Raw genomic sequence first — 22,592 nt, 5'->3', positions numbered from 1 at the left:
TTAAACACTCGGCTTGCTGTGGGCGAGTCGGGGCGCTGCTCCCCAGGACTCAGCTCTCATTTGCCTCCGCGCTTCGGCGAGGAGGCGGAGACGGGCCGAGTCAGAGTGAACACATACTCCTTGAGGGTGCAATTGAGTCGAGCGGTAGGGCTGGCTTTACCCCACAGGTCAACGCTCCCGCCCCAGGTCTCGGTCATATCTGCCCCAAGGAGGGGTGGAGCCTCGGTGTGGAGCCCCGCCCCCTTGTACCCCTCCCCGCAAAAGCCTCGCCCCCTTATGACGGCGCCTGCTCACTGCGCCTGCGCTTGCCACACACCCACACCCACACCCCCACACACACACGCGCGTGGCCTTCGCGAAGGTGTCGCTGCCAAGAAACGTGTCCTGCGCGCTACGCCGTCTGTTTCTAGGGCAACGCCGGCGTCTCTTAGCAACCGCGCGCGGCCTAGGTGGGTCCCCCCGGAACCCCCAGCCCTGCCATGGCGACCGCGAGTCCTAGCGTCTTTCTACTCATGGTCAACGGGCAGGTGGAGAGCGCCCAGGTGAGCGGCCATGGACCCCGCTGGGGCCCGTCCCCCAGCGTCCCCCGGGGCCCTTCCCGCAACCCCCCGGGTTGCCCCGTGGCCCCCGGAGAGCCACGTCATTCCTCTGAGCCTCTCGATTAGGCGGGGGAGGGGAGCCAGCATTGGAGGGCTTGGCGCGAGGTTGCCGGGATCCTGAGTCCCGATGGGCAGGAATAGAAGCAGACCTCGAGATGTTGAGCTAGTACCGAGGTCACACTCGGCCAAGCCTGTGGACCCTCGCACGGATCATGCCCACTTGGTTGGATCACTGGCAGGAGCCTCCCAGGGTGTAACGCGAGGAGCCTAGGCTTGGCTGAGTTCCCAGCATTTGCGCCGTGTCCGATGTGGAGCTACTGTCCTACGTTCTGAATCCCTAGATCCTTGGACTCGGGTTTGAATCCAACCATCCAACGATGGTGGTGGCCTGGAATAACCCAAGGAAGGTGTGCCTGCCAGGCCTGAGGGACGCTACTCTCCATCCCCCTACACTTTAGAGGAATCATTTATTGTAAATATAAACCAACGCTCACCAAGTCCTCAATATGTCCCAAAGTTGGTGCTCGGCACTGGTCCATCCTTACAATCTTGCCAGACAGGCACTACTAACACCCCCATTTTACAGCCGGGGAAACATACCAAAGGAACTATTCTGTCTGGAAATTGAACCCACGCCTATCTGACCTCAAAGCTTCACTACACTGTCCTTCCAGGCTGTTGGAGGTGGTGTTTATTATTATTTTATTATATTATTGTGAGGATTGACTGAGACGGTTTGGGTAAGGCTCTGACAGGGCCTGATGCTTTGTAGGTGTCTCCTGCCTTCCTGTTTCATCAGGGATACTACTCCATGCTCCCACCCTGTCCGCCTCTGCCTTAGCCTAGTGCCTAAGACCGTCTTTCCCCACTCTCCTGTTCTATCCCATTAGGGGCTCTCGGCTGGGCTGAGTCACATGTGTCTGTGCTCTCAGCATCATTGACCCCCCACACACACACATACTCACAGTCACACTGTTCCTCCCTCCGCTGCTCTCAGCACCTCCCTCTCTTCGGGCCTCAGCTCCAGTCTTGCATATGATGGCTTCTCAGACCTTTCTATTCAGCACCATTCCCTTACACCAGTGGTCCTCAACCTTTTTGGCACCAATTGTTTCGTGGAAAACAATTTTTCCATGGACAGGAGGTGGTGAGGGATGGTTTTGGGATGATTTGGGGACGTTACATTTATTGTGCACTTTATTTCTATTATTATTACATTGGAAATAATAATGAAATAATTATACAACTCACCATAATGTAGAATCAGTGGGAGCCCTGAGCTTGCTTTCCTGCAACTAGATGGTCCCATCTGGGTGTGATGGGAGAGAGTGACAGATCATCATGCATTAGACTCTCATAAGGAACATGCAACCTAGATCCCTCACATGTGCAGTTCACAGTAGGGTTTGCGCTCCTATGGGAATCTAATGCCGCCAGTGATCTGATAAGGAGGTGGAGCTCCCATGGTCATGCGAGCAATGGGGAGCAGCTGTAAGTACAGATGAAGCTTTGCTTGCTCGCCTGCTGCTCACCTCTTGCCCACCTCTTGCTGTGTGGGCCCGTTCCTAACAGGCCACGGACTGGTACCAGTTGGGGATCCCTGCCTTAGACCTTATCTGTGCCCAGCCCTGTGCCAGGCAGTGGGGACACAGAAAGGCTTTAAATCTGTGCTCTGCTCATGGTCTAGAGGAACTGACAGACTTAGACATAGGCAATCATTGCTTTTATGGAGGGAAGCACAGGGCTAAGGGAGCCAAGAGGAGACCTTAAACCAGCCTGAGAGTTAGGGCAGGCTCCCTGAAGGGTAAGTTTTGAAGGGTGAGCAAGAGTTTCCCAGATGAAGAAGTAGGAAGGACAAATCAGACAGAAGGCAGAGCCTGAGCAAAAGCCAGGGGCTGTGGCACTTGGGAGTCTCCCATGGACTCCCGCATCTTGGTCCTCAGTCTCGCCTCTGAACGCCACGTGCACATCTCCAGCTGTCGCTTAGACCCACTCCCAGGTGTCTCACATTCAGAATTCCTCTTGGCTGCACCTGCCTAGCAAATGCATTGGCCTTAGCATGAATACCACCAGTCGACAGAATCTGTCTGTGCTTTTTTCAGTTTCCAGAGTATGATGACCTCTACTGCAAGTACTGCTTTGTGTACGGCCAGGACTGGGCCCCCACAGCGGTAAGCTGGACTCTTGGGCCTCCCTTACTGCCTTCATGACCTTTGGGGTTTCTGAAGGTGTCATACCCTTCCCCTCCCGATTCAGAACCAGTTGAGAGGTAGACACTGAGTTCAGGGGAACCCAAACATGAGTGTTCCTGGTAAAGCGGGAGCAGAGGACATAGCCACGGTTGGACTCCCTGATCCAGCCACCAAGACTGCACTCACACGCCCTACCCTGTGAGCTTGCCTGGAGCAGCAAAGAGCAACGCCTGCAGCAGGAGGCAGGCCCCAGTGAGCCAGCCTGGCTGTGGCTGAGCTGTGGACACTCTGGCCAGTCTGCTCACCATTTGGCCCCTCCTCAGCCAGTGGGGAGGACCTGGACAATGGAGACGAGCTGGCCAAAGATGCAGCCTTAGGACGGCAACACTGAGAAGGAACCAGCAAGAGCCACGGAGCAGGGGCCACCCTGTGCGGTGGAGAGACCCAGAAGCCAAGGGAAGACGGTGTATCAAGGAGTAAGCAGGTGCACCAGGTGCCGCTGATGAGTCAAGTAACACGAGGACAGAGAAAGGACCATTGGATCTAGCAATATTGGAGAAAACCCTTTGGTAGAGTGCTGGAGCCAGCAGTCACATCGGAGTGGGGTCACAAAAGAATAGCAGGGGAGGAATTGGAGCCGGTAATTGTGGCAGCTCTTTGAAGCAGTTTTGCTATAAAGGGAGCAGAGAATGGATTGGTGGGTGGAAGCAGCAGCAGAATTGAAAAATGACTGTTTTTGATGGAGAAAATACATCTATATTTACCGATGGGGATACTCAGGTGAGGGTGGGGATGCAGGAGAGTGCAAGCACTGCTGGACCATTTCCTTCAGGGGGGCAAGAGCTTGGGAACAGATCTAGTGCCCTTGGGCCCAGGAGAGTGGCTGGCCTCCCAGGGTTGTCATGCTACGGCATTGTCATGCTACAGGCTTAAGAGGTACTCCATTGGCCGGGCGCGGTGGCTCAAGCCTGTAATCCCAGCACTTTGGGAGGCCGAGACGGGTGGATCACGAGGTCAGGAGATCGAGACCATCCTGGCTGACACGGTGAAACCCCGTCTCTACTAAAAAATACAAAAAACTAGCTGGGCGAGGTGGCGGGCGCCTGTAGTCCCAGCTACTCGGGAGGCTGAGGCAGGAGAATGGCATGAACCCAGTTGGCGGACCTTGCAGTGAGCTGAGATCTGGCCACTGCACTCCAGCCTGGGCCTCAGAGCGAGACTCCGTCTCAAAAAAAAAAAAAAAAAAAAAAAAGAGGTACTCCATCATCTCTTAGCCCCCTTTGTTTGGAAGTTAGTGTATTGGGAGAAGATAGCTGAGAAAACAGCCCTCCCAACTGCCTGCTGAAGATAAGGGGAGGAGCCGCAGCAGCTTGGCTCTGCTCTGAATCCAGCCGTCTCTGTCACTGTCCCCACAGGGTCTGGAGGAGGGGATCTCACAGATCACGTCCAAGAGCCAAGATGTGCGGCAAGCACTGGTGTGGAACTTCCCCATTGATGTCACCTTTAAAAGCACCAACCCCTACGGCTGTGAGTCTGCAGGGGCCCTGCGGGGTAGGGTGGCAGAGCTTTCACACAGCACCCCCAAGACAGCCTCTGCCTCATCCAGCCCTTGACTGTTCACATTCAGATTGTCACCTGGGCTCTTGAAGCAGCCCTCAACGTTCTCTCTCGCCATCTGTCCCTTTGCCTCCTATTCTTCCTCATCCCCACTCACCCCCTTCATCTGCTACAGGCTGTGCAGCTGGCCTTCTGGAAGTTCAGAGTGCATCAGGGCTAGTGGCCACGCCTGTAAAAGGCAGGCTCCCCACCCTGGCGTGCAGGGCTGTGGCTGTCTGGCCTGGAGGCCTGACTGTGCCTGCTGACTTCCCATGGCGTGTTGTGTTCCGGCCAGCCCCTGGCACTTGCTTCTCCTATGCTAGTCCCTCAAGTTCCTTCATCTGAGCTTTATTCATGCTGACCCGTCTGTCTGGATACCATTCCCGTGTCCTAACCTCTTTCCCAAGGGCTTCCTGGCTGGCATTGCTTACTTTCTACCTTGGCTGGTGGTTATTAACCATTCTGATCGTTCACTTGCACTTCCTAAGTGCCTAAAGTGCACAAAGCCTGGGCTTAGTCTCCATGGGGACTATGAATACTTTCACTGTGTGGACTCATCCGAGCTTCCCAATCATACCTGCTGGAGAGATTTCTCTCCATTTCTTTTCCCATATGAGGAAACTGACACTCAAAAATGACATCATTTGCCTTCTGCTTTACATCTAGTGACCAAGTGTAGATTTTAATTCAGGCCCCTCTGATTTCACAGTCTAGGCCTTTCTACTGCACGTGGCCTGGGCCTAGGCTCACCACGGTGTAGAGGGTCTGGAGCAGAAAATGCCTAGTGGTCCTCCTGAGCAGGGAATTCCATCCTGCTGTCATCATCCATGAGCAGGAAGCTGCAATCGACTTCCTGGAACAGTGCAATAGGTACTGTAGGTACTGGACCAGCCTCCTCCTGCCGAGGACAGGTAGGAGAGGTAAATGAAATACACAAAAGCAAAAACAAAAAGCAACTACCTCAAAGGCATCAGAGAACTAGCAAAGTAGAAGAGATTTACCAGGCAAGATCCAGGAGAACAGAAATCCAGAGAGGTCACCCCAATCCTGTCTCCTCTGGGAGTATTTGCTGATTTCAATAGAGGTGATGAGAGACTGATCAAGACTTTTGACAGCCTCCCTGGGCCCAGGACACAAGAAAAACTGATGTTCAGAGCCTTCCAAGGGGTTGGGAGGAGGGCCTCAGGTAAATCTCTCCAAACTGGGTTAAGACCTCAAAGAGCTACCCTAGGAATAAGGGAGAGATGGAAGCAGAGCAGCCTCACAGGGCTTTCAGCTCGGCCTCTGATGATGTCAACCTCCTGATTTTTCTATTCAGCTCCAAGATTGTTACAACCAAGGCACCTGACAAAAGCAAATAAGAAACCTCTTTGGGCTAGGCATGGTGACTCACGCCTGTAATTCCAGCACTTTGGGAGGCTGAGGCAGGCAGATCGCCTCAGCTCAGGAGTTTAAGACCAGCCTGGGCAATATGGTGAAAATCTATCTCTACTAAAAATATGAAAATTAGCCTGGCATGGGAGTGGGCGCCTGTAATCTCAGCTACTTAGGGGGCTGAGGCAGAAGGATCACTTGAGCCCAGGAAGGCGAGGCTGCAGTGAGCAGAGATTATGCCACTGCACTCCAGCCTCGGTGACAAAGTGAGACCCTGTCTCAAAAAAAAAAAAAAAAAAATCTTTGGAGAAAGATAACATCTCATAGACATGAAATTATTTCTATATATTTTTCCAATGTAATATCTGGCATATAATAAGGCACACAAGAATCAAGACAACATAAATGATAACCAGCAAAAATAAGGCAATAGAGATAAACAATCTCCAGACACTGAAATTGTCAGATATATTTTTACTATGATCAAAAGAGATAAAACACACTGAGAATTATGGCAGAGAACTAGGAAGCCTGACCTTTTTTTTTTTTTTTTTTTTTTTTTGAGACAGAGTCTCACTCTGTTGCCCAGGCTGGAGTGCAGTGGCAAGACCTCGGCTCACTACAAGCTCCACCTCAGCCTCAGCCTCCCAAGTAGCTGGGACTACAGGCGCCTGCCACCATGCCCAGCTAATTTTTTTTTTTTTTTTTTTTGTATTTTTAGTAGAGACAGGTTTTCACTGTGTTAGCCAGGATGGTCTCGATCTCCTGACCTGGTGATCTGGCCGCCTCGGCCTCCCAAAGTGCTGGGATTACAGGCATGAGCCACCACGCCCAGCCGATTTTTTATTTTTTTTTTTAAATTGCAGACAGAGTCTTGCTCTATCTGTCTGAGTGAAGTGGCGCCACTCAGCTCATTGCAACCTCTACCTCCCGGATTCAAGCGATTCTCATGCCTCAGCCTCCAGAGTAGCTAGGACTACAGGCACGCACCATCGTGTCCGACTAATTTTTTGTATTTTTGGTAGATACGGGGTTTCACCATGTTGGCCAGGCTCATCTTGAACTCCTGAACTCAGGCAGTCCTTCCACCTGGCCTAAGAAAGTTCTGGTGTTACAGGCTTGAGCCCCATGCCCGGCCATATTTTTTAAACATTGTAATAGAAATTCTAGAATTGAAAAATATGATAACCAAAAGCAGGAATTCAGCAGATTAAACACAACTGAAGAGATAATTATATACTGAAAGCTCGGTCAAAGGAAAATATCTACAATGAAACCCAAGAATAGAAAATATAGACAAGAAGGTAGGAGACAGAGAATACTGAAAGTCGGCCGTATGGAATTGGCATCCTGGAAGGAGAGGACAAGAGAGAGATAATATTGGAAGCGATAAATAGCTACAATTTTTTTCAAAAATGATGAGAGACATCAAGCCACAGATTCAAGAAGACAAACCTCAAGCAGGATAAATGGAAGAAACCCACCCCTAGGTGCATGATAATAAAACAGTTGAAAACCAAAGACAAAAAGAAAATCTTTTTTTTTTTTTTGAGACAGAGTCTCGCTCTGTCGCCCAGGCTGTAGTGCAGTGGTGCGATCTCGGCTCACTGCAACCTCTGCCTCCCAGATTCAAGCAATTCTCTGCTTCAGCCTCCCTAGTAGCTGGGATTACAGGTGCCTGCCACCATGCCCGGCTAATTTTTGTGTTTTTAGTAGAGATGCGGTTTCACCATCTTGGCCACGCTGGTCTTGAACTCCTGACCTCACCTCAGCCTCCCAAAGTGCTGGGATTACAGGCATGAGCCACCGTGCCCGGCCAAAAAGAAAATCTTGAAAGCAGCTAGATTTGGGTTACACAGATGTATGAATTTGTCAAAATCCATTGAATAATACCCTTAAGATTTATGTTTCATTATGCATACATTTTATCTCGAAAGAACTGTGAACAAATATTGAGCTCTATTTGCTGATACACATAGTGAACTATTTTGGGGAAGGTGTCCAGAGATCTGTAATTTACTTTGAAATTCCTCACAAGTAGAATGAGTCGACTGAGGCATGGGGAGAGGCAATAAAGCAAGTAGACTCAGCTGTCAGTGGTGATCCGGTAGTGAGTCAGAGCCAGTTCACTGGAACTCTTTTAACTTTTCAGGGGGAGTGGAGTATTTTCTTTGACCACAGTGAACTTAAGCTAGGAACCAATAACAAGGATCATGAGAAAAATCTCCATATGTTTGAAAAATAAGAAAACAACTTCTAAAAATAACCCATATGTCAAAGAAGAAATACTAATGGAATAATAGAATTTTGAATTGAATGATAATAAAAATACTGAGCTATTTAAATTTACAGGGGGCAGTTAAAGTCATGGACAAAAGGAAATTCTGTAATTTTATTTTATTTTTAAATTTTATTTATTTAATTTTTTGAGACAGAGTTTTGCTCTTGTTGCCCAGGCTGGAGTGCAATGGTGCAATCTCAGCTCACCGCAACTGCCTCCTCCTGGGTTCAACCGATTCTCATGCCTCAGCCTCCTTAGTAGCTGGGATTACAGGCATGAGCCACCACGCCCAGCTAATTTTGTATTTTTAGTAGACACAGGGTTTCTCCATGTTGGTCAAGCTGGTCTCAAACTCCTGACTTCAGGTGATCCGCCCGCCTCGGCCTCCCAAAGTGCTGTGATTACATGAGCTACCATGCCTAGCCTTATTTATTTATTTTTTGAAATGAAGTTTTGTTCTTGTTGCCCAGGCTGGAGTGCAATGACACACAGTCTTGGCTTACTGCAAACTCTGCCTCCCAGGTTCAAACGATTCTCCTGCCTCACCCTTCCGAGTAGCTGGGATTACAGGCACCTGCCACCACTAATTTTTTTGTATTTTTATTAGAGATGGGGGATTCACCATGTTGGCTAGGCTGGCCTCGAACTCCTGACATCAGGTGATATGCCCACCTCAGCCTCCCAAAGTGCTGGGATTACAGGCGTGAGACACTGCGCCCGGCCAATTTTGTAATTTTAAATGCATGTTAGAGAAGAAAATAGGCTGAAAAATTAATGATTTAAGCATCCATCTTAAGAAATGAGTGGCTGGGTGCGGTGGCTCACACCTATAATCCCAGCGTTTTGGAACGCTGAGGTAGGTGGATCACGAGGTCAGGAGTTCAAGACCAACCTGGCCAACATGGTGAAACCCCATCTCTACTAAAATACAAAAAAGTTAGCCGGGTGTGGTGGTGCATTCCTGTAGCCCCAGCTACTTGGGAGGCTAAAGCAGGGGAATCGCTTGAAACCAGGAGGTGGAGATTGCAGCGAGCTGAGATCACATCACTACACTCCAGCCTGGCGACAGAGCAAGACTCCATCCAAAAAAAAAGAAGCTAGTAAAAGAAGGCTGTGTGCAGTGGCTCATGCCTGTAATCCCAGCACTTTGGGAGGCCGAGGTGAGTGGATCAACTGAGGTCAGGAGTTCGAGACCAGCCTGGCCAACATGGTGAAACCCCATCTCTACTAAAAATATCAAAAATTAGCCAGGCATAGGCCGGGTGTGGTGGCTCACACCTGTAATCCCAGTACTTTGGGAGGCTGAGGCGGGCAGATCATCTGAGGTTGGGAGTTCGAGACCAACCTGGCCAACATGGAGAAACCCTGTCTCTACTAAAAATACAAAATTAGCCGGGCGTGGTGACACATACCTGTAATTCTGGCTACTCAGGAGGCTGAGGCAGGAGAATCACTTGAACCTGGGAGGCAGAGGTTGTGGTGAGCCAATATCATGCCATTGCACTCCAGCCTAGCAAAACTCCCTCTCAAAAAAAAAAAAAAAAAAACATTAGCCAGGCGTGGTGGCGGGCGCTTATAATCCCAGCTACTCAGGAGGCTGAGGCAGGAGAATCGTGCTTGATCCTAGAGGGTGGAGGTTGCAGTGAGCTGAGATTGCGCCACTTCACTCCAGTCTGGGTGAGAGAGTGAAAGTCAAATCTAAAAAAAAAAAAAAAAAAAATTAGTAAAAGAATAGTAAGTTAAACCCAAAGAAATAGAAGAATAGAATGAGAAAGAGCAGAAATTAATTCATTAAACAGAAAGCACATTTACAACAGAAGAGATGAAAGAGGCAAAAGTTGGTTTTTAAAACTGAAAACCCCAAGTTAAGACAATGAAAAAGAAAACAGGCTAAGCGTGGTCGCTCACACCTATAATCCTGACACTTTGGGAGGCTGAGGCAGTAGGATTGCTTAAGCCCAGGAGTTTGAGACTAACCTGGGCAACATGGTGAGACCCTGTCTCTACAAAAAATATAAAAATTGGCCAGGCACGGTGGCTTACACCTGTAATCCCAGCTACATGGGAGGCTGAGGTGGGAGGATTGCTTGAGCCTAGGAATTTGGTGGTGTAGCGAGCTATGATCATGCTACTGCACTCCAGCCTGGGTGCCAGTGCTAGACCCTATTTCTAAAAAATAAGAAGAAGAAAACAGGAAAGAAATGGCAGGAATGAAAAAGGAACATGTTACAGATCTTGCAGACAGTAAAAAGATAAAAAGATATAAAGAACAGCTATTTACTATAACTTTGGCAAGGTAGATGAAATGGTCAAATTCCTAGAAAAAGATAACTACCAAAACTGCAAAAAAGGAATACGAATCTGAGTAGTCCTATATCTATTAAATTGAATCTATAATCAAAAATATCTCAAAGTTCCAAGTCCGAATGTCTTCGTTACTGAGTTCCACCAGGCATTTAAAGAATGACACCTTCCATGGCAGAAGTGCAAGAAAAAAAAGAAGAGGAAGTAACAGCAGACTTACACAAACTCCTACAATTGAAAAGATTAAACATCCCCAACTTTTTTAGTTCAGGATAGTTTTGATTCCAAAGCCTGCTGAGGACATTAAAAAGAAGAAACTCACTCATGAACATAGTTGCAAAACTCCCAAGCAAAATATTCAGAAACTGAATTCCAAACTCCCAAATGAAGTATTCAGAAACTAGCAAGATAAAAAAAAAAAAAAAAAAAAAAAAAGGATAATACATCATGAGATGTAGGGTTTATTCCAAAAATACAAAGGTTTTATGACATCTAAAGTTGGCCAGGCACAGTGGCTCATATGGAGGCTAAGGTGGGAGGATTGCTTGAGGCCAGGAGTTTGAGACCAACCTGGGAAACATAGCAAGACCCTGTCTCCAAAAAAAGAAAAATCTAAAATTGATCAGTGTCATTCATCACATTAAAAAGAAGAAAAGTCAGAGTCAGGCCGGGCATCGTGACTCACACCTGTAATCCCAGCACTTTAGGACGGCGAGGCGGGCAGATCATTTGAGGTCAGGAGTTTGAGCTTGGCCAACATGGTGGAACTCCATCTCTACTAAAAATACAAAATACAAAAATTAGCCGGGTTTGGTGGCGCATGCCTGTAATCCCAGCTACACAGGAAGCTGAGGCAGGAAAGTCGCTTGAACCTGGGAGGCAGAGGTTCCCATGAGCCGAGATTGCACCACTGCACTCCAGCCTGGGCAACAGAGCGAGATTCCATCTCAAAAAAAAAGAAAAGAAAAGAAAAATCATGATCATCCCCATAAATGGAGAAAACACATGGTAAAATTCAACTCCCATTCATGATAAAAGCTTAGTTAACTAGGAATAGAAGGAAACTTCCCTAATCTGATCCAGATTATCTACGAAAAGCTTAAAGCAAACATCACTTTTACTAGTGAAATGTTGAAAGATTTTTCTGAGATCAGCATGCTTGTTATCACCGTCAATGCTGTACAAATAAAGGGTATAAGAATTAGAAAGGAAGAACAAAATATTCATAGACAACATGATTATGTAGAATTTCAAAATAATCTATAGATGAATTGTTAGAATTAATAGATTAGCGTGATTCTGGATATAAAATCAATGTATCTTGACAGAAAGTTGCTTTCTGTGTGCCAACAATAAATAGAAAATGATATTTTAAAAATATATTCTTGGCCTGGTGCGGTGGCTCAAGCCTGTAATCCCAGCACTTTGGGAGGCCAAGGTGGGCGGATCATGAGGTCAGGAGATCGAGACCATCTTGGCTAACACGGTGAAACCCCGTCTCTACTAAAAATACAAAAAATTAGCCGGGCATGGTGACGGGCGCCTGTAGTCCCAGCTACTCGGGAGACTGAGGCAGGAGAATGGCATAAACCCGGGAGGCAGAGCTTGTAGTGAGCTGAGATCTGGCCACTGCACTCCAGCCTGGGCGACAGAGCGAGACTCTGTCTCAAGAAAAAAAAAAGCTCCACCTCCTGGGTGGCCGCGCCCGGCCAAATATATTCTTTGTAATAATATCAAAATATAACTTGTTCTACCAGATAGCAAACTTCAATTATAAAGCACAGTACTTAAGACAATGTAATTTTGGGACAAGGAGAGACAGATTCATAGAGATCCCCAAGACTGACTTAAGCACATGTAGACCATCAATTCAGACAAAGGTGGCACTGCAGAGTAGGAGGGGAAAGAGGGTCCGTCCTTTCTTTTCTTTTTTTTTTTTTTTTTTTTTTTTTTTTTTGGAGACGGAGTCTCGCTCTGTCGCCCAGGTTGGAGTGCAGTGGCGCGATCTCGGCTCACTGCAAGCTCCGCCCCCCGGGTTCACGCCATTCTCCTGCCTCAGCCTCCTGAGTAGCTGGGACTACAGGCGCCCGCCACCTCGCCCGGCTAGTTTTTTGTATTTTTTAGTAGAGACGGGGTTTCACCGTGTTAGCCAGGATGGTCTCGATCTCCTGACCTCGTGATCCGCCCGTCTCGGCCTCCCAAAGTGCTGGGATTACAGGCTTGCGCCACCGCGCCCGGCCCTCTTTTCTTTTTTTTGAGACAGAGTCTCGCTCTCCCACCCAGGCTGCAGTGCAGTGGCGCGATCTTGGCTCACTGCAACCTCTGCCTCCTGGGTTCAAGCGATTCTGGTGCCTCAGCCTTCCAAGTAGCTGCGATTACAGGCATGTGCCACCATGCCTGGCTAATTTTTGTTTCTGTATTTGTTTTTCTTTTTCTTTTTCTTTTTCAAGCAATTCTGCCTCAGCCTCCCGAGTGGCTGGGACTACAGGGACATGTCACCACACCCAGCCAATTTGTGTATTTTTAGTAGAGATGGGGTTTCACCATGTTGGCCAGGCTGGTCTTGAACTTCCATCTTCAGATGATCCACCCACCTCAGCCTCCCAAAGTGCTGGGATTACAGGCATGAGTCACCACGCTTGGCCTAATTTTTGTATTTTTAGTAGAGAAGAGGTTTTGCCACGTTGCCCAGGCTGGCCTTGAACTCCTGGCCTCAAGTGATCTGCTACCTCAGCCTCCCAAAGTGTTGGGATTACAGGCATGAGCCACTGCTCCCAGCTTGTTCTTTTTAATAAATGGTGCTGGGACAATTTGATATACATAGGAAAAAACTTCAGCCTGTCCTCATACACACAAGTCAATTTCAGATGGATATGTAGCATAGAGGACTATAGCCATGATATCAGGGGAAGAGAAGATTTTCTGGGAGGACTCCTTAAAGGAAAAGATCAATGACGTTGACTACATTAAAATTAAGGGCTTATGTTCATCCAAAGACATCACTAAAAGTGAAAAGATAAGTACTAGGATACACACACATATACACGCTATAAATCAATAAGAAAAAGGCCAGGCCAGGCAAGGCGACTCACGTCTGTAATCCCTGCACTTACAGGAGGCTGAGGCTGGAAGATCGCTTGAGCCCAAGAGTTTGAGACTAGCCTGGGCAACATAGTGAGACCCCATCTCTACAAAAAATTTAAAAATCGGTCAGGTGTGGTGGCACACGCCTGTAGTCCTAGCTACTTGCTAGGCTGAGGCGGGAGGATCACTTCAGCCCAAGGGGTTGAGGTTGCAGTGAGCCCATGATTGCACCACTGCACTCCAGCCTGAGCAACAGAGCAGGACCCTGTCTCAAAAAACATGTTTTTAATGAAGAAAAGAGAAAAAGACCATCCAGTAGAAAACCGGGCAAGAAACTTGAGTAGGTTCTTCACAAAAGAGAACATCCAAGTGACCAAGAAACAGGTAAAGGTCTCAACCTTATTTCAGTAAGCAAAATTTAAAATGAAGGAAAATGTAATTTAAAGCTACAGTGAGCTACCACTGTTCACTCACTAGGATGGCCCAAATTTAAAAGACTGGTAATGTCATGTTTTGGTGAGGTGTAGAGGAGCAGGCATCAGACACCACTGCTGGGGGAGTGCTGGCTGATAAGACCATGCCGGCAGCTTGGTGTTACCTTTTGGGAGGGAACATACATGGGCCCTGTGCAGTGTCCTTCTTGGGTGTGTGCGCAACAGAGATGTGTGCACGCACGTACCGAGAGCCTGCACCGTGGTGCTCAGCACTGTGTGCGTGGCCCCCACAGGAAGGGCAGCCCACGTGTCCATCAGCACTGGAATGAACGGTCATTGTGGCAGATTCCCACGCAGAATGTTACATGGTATGGAACATGAACACACCCCTTTACAAGAAACCATTTGAGAAAATCTCATGGACATAATTTTGGATTAGAGGCTGGGCACAAAAATAAACATACTGTATAATTCCTTTTGTATAAAGTTTCCAAAAAAATTGGTAAAAGTAAAGTACCAGCTTTGGGATGCATTCTTTGGCAGTGAAGTCTTAAAGAAAAGTAAAGAGGTAGTTTCACAAAATTCAGAATGATGGTTAACTTTGGTGGAAGGTAGTAATGGTAAGGGCACAAACCTCTCCCTCACATTTACTGAGCACTTACTATGCGTTAGGTTCTATTTCGTGTGTTTTAGAGATGACGAAACGGGGCAGAGAGGTTGGCCAACTTGCCTCAGCTGCGGCTGCAGGATCAGAGCCTGGCAGGCTGGTGCCTCACCTGAAACTGGCGAGGTGAAAGCACCTCATGCACCTCGATGGCAACACGAAGTGGTGTTTCGATGGTGAAAACAACCACACCTATTATAATACCTCTAATATTTTAAAGGAGAATGCCCAGAAGGTTTTTGTTTTCTCTCTGACTTCTCCTAGACACCCCCAAAATGAGCCCCTGCCACCCCAGTCCCATGAGCCTGCCTCCACCAGGAAGGGAGCACCCAGAGAGCAGAGGCCCTTAGTCAGCCCTGATCATAGCTGGGGCCCTGGGCCCACAATAAGGCCTCCGGAAGTGCCTCCTTGTACACAGAGTGACTGAGTGGGCCCTGACTCCACAGGGGTAGGGGCCAGGCGTGGTGGCTCAGCCTGTAATCCCAGCACTTTGGGAGGCCGAGGCGGGTGGATCACGAGGTCAGGAGATCAAGACCATCCTGGTGAACACGGTGAAACCCCGTCTCTACTAAAAAACTACAAAAAAATTAGCCGGGCGTGGTGGCAGGGGCCTGTAGTCCCAGCTTCTAGGGAGGCTGAGGCAGGAGAATGGTGTGAACCCAGGAGGCGGTGGAGCTTGCAGTGAGCACCACTGCACTCCAGCCTGGGTGACAGAGCAAGACTCCATCTCAACAACAACAACAACAAAAAAACGGGGTGTGGAGCGCATGCCCAGGCCTCAGTGGAGACATGGGAAGTACCAGGGTGGGGAGAAGTCTTTGGCAGAGTCTGGGTTCCCATGCCTGCTCCTGTCCCCTCTCAAACCTGCCGCCCCAGGACTTTGAGCTCCATCCTTGGAGCCCCCTCGCCAGACACACCCTGTTGTCTGCCCTGTACCTCCCCTGTGTGTCTTCCCGTGCCCACCCCCTGCCTTGTCCTTCCCAAGGGCCACAGATTGTGCTCAGCGTGTATGGACCAGATGTGTTCGGGAACGATGTGGTTCGAGGCTATGGGGCCGTGCACGTGCCCTTCTCACCTGGCCGGTAGGTCCTCACTCTGACCTGGGCCCTGGGCAGGGCTTCTCCTAGGACAGACCTCACCTCGTTTTCTGTCTTAGGTTCAGGCTGGGAATGCTCCGGGGTCCCCAGGGGCCTGGGCAGCCCAGCCTAGTGGCGGGGGGGGGGGGTGTAGCCTGTATTTGGGAGGAGAACCTTTCGGATGGCTGGTGCCAGCCACACACCAGGTGGGGTGGGGAGGTCATGGGCCCCAGAAAAGAAAAGACCCCGAGGGACTCTGTTCTCCATGAGGCTGTCTCCCCGCGCTCAGCACCTGGCCCAGACACAGCGGTGCTCAGCACGGGTTGGATTCATTGGCATTGGCCCTGACTTGGCCCACACTGCAGCTGCACTGGCCTGATCTGAGTGTTTCTTCTCCCTGGAGGCTCAGAAAGGTCTGTTACATAGCACGTCTGTCTGCAAAAACATTTGTTTCAGGCACAAAAGGACCATCCCCATGTTTGTCCCCGAATCTACATCTAAACTGCAGAAGTTTACAAGGTGAGTCTTACACCCATCACCCCAGCCCCTCCTTCTGATCTACTGGATGAACGGAGGTCCCATTCTACCCCTCAGTTTGTGCCTGGTCGCCTCCTCAGATCTGCAAGCTGCTCCACCCACTGGGGACAAATAGAAACAAGTCCCCTGGGAGTGCTGAGTCCCGGGGCTCCCTTCAGCCCTGTTCTAGCAGCAGCAGGGCCGGGCAATTTTAACCTGTGCCCTGTGAAAAATCTTTGTGTCAGATGGAGCAGAGGAAAAACTCTTGTCAGATGGGAAAATACTCATGACATAATGTGACATTAAAAGGTGGGAAACAAGAGGATATAGCAGTATGAGTCAGACACCTTGGAACAGTAATCATGATAAACGGCTTTACATGTGGGAGTGTCTGGCTGGAGCTGACATTTGCGCAGAGGCTTAGTGTGGAGGGAAGAGCCGGGGAAGAACACCAGGCACAGGGAACAGTGCCTGCCAGGCTGAGGACAGCATGAGCTCAGCATGCTAGGAGAAGCCAGGATGGCGGTGTGGCCAGGACGGCAGTGTGGCCAGGATGGCAGTGTGGCTAGTAAATGGTAAGCCAGGCAGAATGAGGGAGACATCAGGGAGGCAGGCAAGGACCAGGACACAAGGGCCTGCAGGGAGGGGCCAGGACACAAGGGCCTGCAAAGAGGGCCCAGGGGATGCCTGGATGCAGCCCCAGCAGGAAAGCCTCTTACTCCTGCCCACATCCAAGTGGGAGCTTAGAGGGCCAGCTGGGCCCTGGCCTTCTGACTCGAGGCCCATTAGCACAGTTGGGCAGCAAGCCTCTGCCGCCCCCCCAGCAGATCAGTGAGGCACAAGGGGAACATGGAGGACTCCCTGGGTTCCAGGGCAGCAGCCAGCAAGCAGCCCCTGCGAGCCTGGCCACTACTGGGCATGAGACCAGGCCAGAGCCCTGCTGGGTGGAGGGACAGCATCGTGCCTCAGGGCCGAGAATGCCTCACTGAGCTCTGAGAGCCGTGGAGGGGAGGAACGGCAGGGTCTCCACTGACCTCAGCCTGAGAATTTGTGTGCCCACTGCCCCAGGAGTCCTTCTGGGAGGCCACCCTGTGGCAAAGGACTTCTTTCCCAGATGACCTGGGCCAGTATCACCTGGAGGTGACAATCCCCATGCTACAGGCTGTCAGGGAGGCAGCGAGACAGTGCCCATCAGTGGGTTGGGAAGGCCTAAGGGATTGGGGACCCACATAGCCATCCCGGCTGGGTTGTTAACCCTGTTCCACCGCCCACAGCTCCAAGGAGGACTTTGGGCCTTCAGGGAACAGCTCGCTGAGGAAACGGTTTCACAGCCCCTGTGGAGGGGCTCACAACTGGGCAAGGCAGTATGTGCTTGGATTACAAAAACGGGGGAAAGGGTCTATTAGTGAAGGCAGTTTGATTGGCATAATCTTCCCAAATGTGGAGGCTCCTTGCTCAGACTGAGACCTCGGTCATCCCCACCCCTCTCCCAGTCTCTCCCCACATCCTCCAGCGCTGGCCCAGGGCCCGCCTCAAACACTCTTGACCCCTGTATTCGTTTCCCACGGTGGCTGCTGCAACAAGACACACTAATGTGATGGCTGAAAACAGCAGAAATGTATGTCCTCAGTGCTGAAGGCCAGAGTTCAAAATCCAGGTCACTGGGCCCAGAAAGGCGCCACCGGGCTGTGCTCCCTCCCGAGGCTCTAGCGGAGACTCTGTTTATTGCCCTTTCAGCTTCTGGTGGCCCCACCCTTCCTTGGCTTATGGCCTCACCACTCGAGTCCCTGCCTTTACGGTCACAGGGCCACCTCCTCTGTCTCCCTCTCTGATAAGGATACTTGTGATGGCCTTTAGCGTCCACCTGGATAGTCGCCTCAAGATCCTTAGCCTAATCATATCTGCAAAGTGCACGTGACCCTGTTTCTCAATAAGGTCACGTGCACGGTTTTCTTTGAGGGGCCGCCATTCAGCCTGCTGCAACCCCTCCAGTCTAGTCTTCACACAGCAAGAAAAATGGCGTTCCTAAAACACAATTGGAGTTGCACCCCTCCCCTGCTAGAACCCGCCCGGGCTGTGCCTCTGTCAGGATGAACTTCAACCAGAATGCTGCCAGGCTGGTGGTCGGGCCCTGCCCACGTCATGGCCTCTGCCCACTTGCTTCCCATCCGCCTCAGTTCCTCCAGCCTGAGGGGTCCTTCCCTGCCTCAGGTCCTTGCCTGGAATGTCCTCCCAGAACAGTCTGTCTTGTCTCTCCCACCCCAGCCAGCTAAGCAGACCACCCAGGTGGACCCCAGGAAAGAAATTCAGTGGGAACGGGAGCTCCATGTGAGCGCCGGGCTGGGATCTGCTGGGCACAGTGGGGATGCTCCCAGGCCCCTGTCCTCACACACAGCCTCCTGTGAGGTGGGTGCTGTGAGAGCCTCGCTCTCCCGAAGGAGAAACTGGCGCAGGGGTTGTGGCTGCCCATCCCTGCCCCCTGGGGAGCGCCCGCTGGCTTTCACTCCCTGGCTTCCTCCTTGGGGTTGGGGGCTGGTGGGCAGTGCTCCCTGGCTGTGGTCTCCACAGGCCAACTCTGCAGCAGCCGGGAGCCCCTCCCTGGCCTGGGCCCCTCTGCAGCAGCCCCAGGTGAGCGCTGGTGCCCACCTCAGAGACAGGAGGGCGGTGTGTGGGCTGTTGCGTCGCCACGGTTGCCAGTGACCCTCAGGGGCTGGGTGTGTCCTTGCGGGGGGCCCTGGGAGCTGTGGTGCAGAGGAGGCGCGGCCGCGAGTCCCGGCGGGGCGAAGCCCGCGGCTGCCGGACCCACCCGGCCGGGAATAGTGCTCCTGGTTGTTTCCGGCTCGCGTGGGTGTGTCGGCGGCGGGGCCTGACACCCCCGGCCTCCTGGCCTCCCGCCCGGCCCGACTGGGGTCTGGGGCTAGGGAGGGCACATGCTCGGCCTGGTGGCTGTGGGCCACCCCTGGCAGGGCCTGCGGTGGGTGCCAAGATGGGAAGTGACATGTCCTGGACCCCACACTAGTGGGAGGCAAGGCTGAGGAGGCCAGTTCGGGCCCTTCTGCCCACTCCACAGACTCTCTGGGGTAGGGCCCCCTTCCAGGAAGGCTGGAGGGTCACACTGTCCCCGCCCCTCCCCCACCTCAGCTGCTGTCACTTTTCTGGGATTTCTGGGGGTTCAGGCAGCACCCCCACCCCAGAATCTCCCTGAGCTCTCATTCCCAGTGAACCAAACCCATGGAAGCCAGAGATGGAAAAGCCTAACCGGCCAGCGGAGGCAGCGTGGCCCACAGAGCACCTGAGACCTGGCTGGGCTGTGTGACCCCGCCAAGGGACAGCACCACACTGGAGCCCGGCCACCAGGAAGGCTCTGCTTAGGGCCTGACTCCTGGTGGGGGTGGGGTGCAGCTGGAGCAGGAGTGCTGGTTTCTGAACAGAGAGCCACAGCCAGCGTCGTCCAAGGCCAAGAATGCCCAGGTGGGGCCCTGCTCACCTGTGTTCTTCTGTGTTCCCAGCTGGTTCATGGGGCGGCGACCCGAGTACACAGACCCCAAGGTGGTGGCTCAGGGTGAAGGCCGGGAAGGTAAAGCTCCCTCCCCTCCTCTACCCTCAGCCCCCAGACAGGTTAGAACCTGGGAGATGGGCCCAGGGTCGGGGTGAATGCCGGGGACCTACCAGGCACATGGGAGCTAGCCCACAAATGTTCCCAGATGAGGGCCTGGTTGGAGCACAGAGGGTTTGTCATGTCTGCCTGTCCTGGCAGCCCCTTTACCTCCCAGTGAGGGGCACGGGTCAGGCGCTGTTGTCCCCATTTTACAGATGAGAACACTGAGGCTGAGAGATTCCCAGATCAACCTGGGTCTGTCTCTGCCCCATCCCAGCCTGACTGATGCTGTCCTTCTGTCCCCAGTGACCCGTGTCCGTTCTCAGGGCTTTGTCACCCTCCTCTTCAACGTGGTGACCAAGGACATGAGGAAGCTGGGCTACGACACTGGGCCTTTGGACACACAGGGTGTGTCGCGGCCCAGCCCACCCCAGGGCTTCCCCCAGTGAAGGCTCCACAGGCTGCACAGTTTCTGATGATGAAGGGCTGCCTTCCCGGAGTCAGGCGGCTGGCCATCAGCCTGAAGGGCAGCCTGGTGGCGGAAGCTGGGGGCACACAGAATAGTTTCATATAATAAAGTCTCATTTTCAGAGAGCCTAGGCCTGGGGCTGCCTTCTCTCCTGTTTATCCCCTCCCCCACAGGAGCTGGGAGCTCTTGGGCCTTTCCTGGCCGCACCTCCAGGGCCCTCCCTGTCCCTATCCCTTGTGCCATGGAAGCTGCCAGAAGACCAGACCGTGCAGCAGGATGGCATCTGGGATGGGAGCTTTGACATAACCAGGTTCTGCCACTCACAGCTGTGGCCTTTTCTATACCTCAACACATTGTTCCTTGAACTGGGCATGGCACCCTCCTTGGAGGCTTGGGGGTTAAGTAGAATCACCTACTCAGCCATGCTCCTGGCCACCAGCCTCCCTTGGCAAGGAGAGAACCCTGTTACTGGGAGCTGGAATGGTGAGGTACCTGGGGGACGGCAGACCCTCAGCCTGCCCACTCTCCTCGCTGCTCCTCCCTACCCACAGTCCAAGGATGGGGGCTGGAAACCTCCCAGAGGTGGGAGGCTGCTGGCTGGGGTCACAGGAGAGGAAGGTGAGCCCCCTGGCTCAACACCCTGACCTCTGAGGTTGTCCGGGCCCTTCTGGAAGCAGAACCCCTTTAGCATTACTTTGGGGGCCCTGGCCCTGGACCTCCCTACCTTCCCAAGAACCCCTGGCACCTCACGAGGCAGCCCTGGGCCCTGTCCTGCCACTGAGCTTTAGGCAGACATGGTACCCCAGCCTAGATACTGCCCTCAGCGGGATCCAAGAGAAACCACAGGCTCCTGGCACACCCCAACCTCCCAGCCTCGCCCATGTTGCCCTGGACTGTCATGGGCACTTGCCCTGAGACCATCTGGGCTGACCCTCTTCTGCTCTTGGTCTCACGAGCACTCCCGTGCCCTCCCCAGAACTCACTGTGCGTTCTGGAACTCATGGTTTGTTGGCAGCAAAATTCCTGTGATTCCCACCATCTTCTCGGAATAGGAAGTTCCCTCTGCCTTCTGGCCTTACTGAAGCCCGCTCAGTCCCCTGCAGCCCTCTTAAGTGGAATCTTTTTTCTCCCACTCCCCATGTGCAGTGAGCCTAGAGCAGGGGTGTGTCCTTGCCTCTTCCTCAGCCTCCTCACTTGGAACGATCTTCACCTCTACCCCTTACAGCCAGGCATATCTCTTGTTACTGGTGAAGTCACTGCCTCCGAGGTCTAGATCGAGGCATCCCTCCCTCAGGACAGGCCCTTCCCCATGTGGCACTTCCCTGTGCTCTTCAAACCACCCGGCCCTCCAAGCCCCTGGACCAGTCCCTTTTTCCTTGCTTTCCTCCCAACCCAGTTTAGAACTCCTGGTCATCTGCATGCACTGCGCCATAGTGCCCTCCATCCTTCGTTTATGTTCACCCGGCAGAGTCTCCACCCTGGTGACAGCCAGCTGTTCCTTTGCCTGCCCTGCACCTGCCTGAGCCCCTAGAGCCACGACGGCCCGCGTTCCATCCATGGCCCAGGTCTATGTTTCCTTAGACAACTCCCTCATGCATTCTCTGAAGAAACTTCCAGCCTTTGTCTCTTCAGACCTCCAGCACCCTCCCTGCCAGCTTAGCTGAGGCGCTCCCTCCCATTCCAACAACGACTCCACATTAGCTGCCTTCCTGACCCTACCTGAGGACAAGGCTCGGGTATGTGGGAGATGCAGCGCTCTCAAGGGTCTTCTCCCCATCTCCCTCCATCGTGAGTTTTCCTGCACAGGCTCCTGCACACCAGCCTCCACATGTGCCCCATATGTGTCACAGGATGACACAGAGCAAAAGCCCAGCACCCCCAGCTGCTCCTGTCCTCTGCCCCATTTTATCACAGCTCTCCAGAAAGCTGTTTTCTCTGTCCATGGCCTCACCTCACCCAGGCCACTGGCCTTGGTCCACATAAAGGGGACCTGAAACTTCTTCCCTGAAGCCTCTAGCCTGTGGCGTGCCTGTTCAAGCCTCAGGCCCCATTTGTCCAGCCTGTCAGCAGCTGGGAAATACTAAGTCACCCTCTTCTGGTTATGTTTAATTTTCCAGTTTTTCTCAACATTACTGAAATGTCTAAACATGGAAAAGTTGACATCATTTTACAGTGAACACCACATACCCACCACCTAGATTCTACCATTACCAATTTCCTGTTCCGTACTTTCATATTCACATCTATCCAACTATTCATCCCTGCTTCAATCCATCCTACTTTTATTGCATTTCAAAATAAACCATGACATCAGGACTCCACCTTCCGTATGTTTTAGCACACTTACCATTAACCAGAATCCAGTGTCTGGCTTTAGTGTGTTCTTCTGAGAGGACATTTACATA

General features: G+C 51.7%; 1 protein-coding gene across 5 annotated transcripts; it reads left to right on the top strand.

Moving 5' to 3' along the window:
• Positions 1–295: 295 nt before the first annotated feature.
• On the top strand, positions 296–22,196 carry B9D1 (B9 domain containing 1). 5 transcript variants are annotated; one of them, XM_008010598.3, is made up of 7 exons: positions 296–542; positions 2,702–2,770; positions 4,207–4,318; positions 15,514–15,610; positions 16,061–16,123; positions 19,630–19,697; positions 20,025–20,312. In XM_008010598.3, the coding sequence occupies exons 1-7, from the start codon at positions 480–482 to the stop codon at positions 20,165–20,167; spliced, it is 615 nt and encodes a 204-aa protein (XP_008008789.1). In that variant the 5' UTR covers positions 296–479; the 3' UTR covers positions 20,168–20,312. The 5 variants fall into 5 exon arrangements, 4 of the variants coding, with proteins under 4 accessions (XP_008008789.1, XP_037843164.1, XP_037843165.1 ...); XR_012088760.1 differs by lacking the exon at positions 19,630–19,697 and adding an exon at positions 19,340–19,591 and having other exon boundaries at positions 331–542; positions 20,025–20,126; XM_037987236.2 differs by lacking the exon at positions 20,025–20,312 and adding an exon at positions 22,102–22,196 and having other exon boundaries at positions 331–542.
• The last annotated feature ends 396 nt before the right edge of the window (positions 22,197–22,592 follow it).

The sequence above is a fragment of the Chlorocebus sabaeus genome, chromosome 16 (genome assembly GCF_047675955.1).
Source record: "Chlorocebus sabaeus isolate Y175 chromosome 16, mChlSab1.0.hap1, whole genome shotgun sequence".
NCBI classification, from domain to species: Eukaryota; Metazoa; Chordata; class Mammalia; order Primates; family Cercopithecidae; genus Chlorocebus; species Chlorocebus sabaeus.
This window is presented reverse-complemented; position numbering and strand designations above follow the sequence as displayed.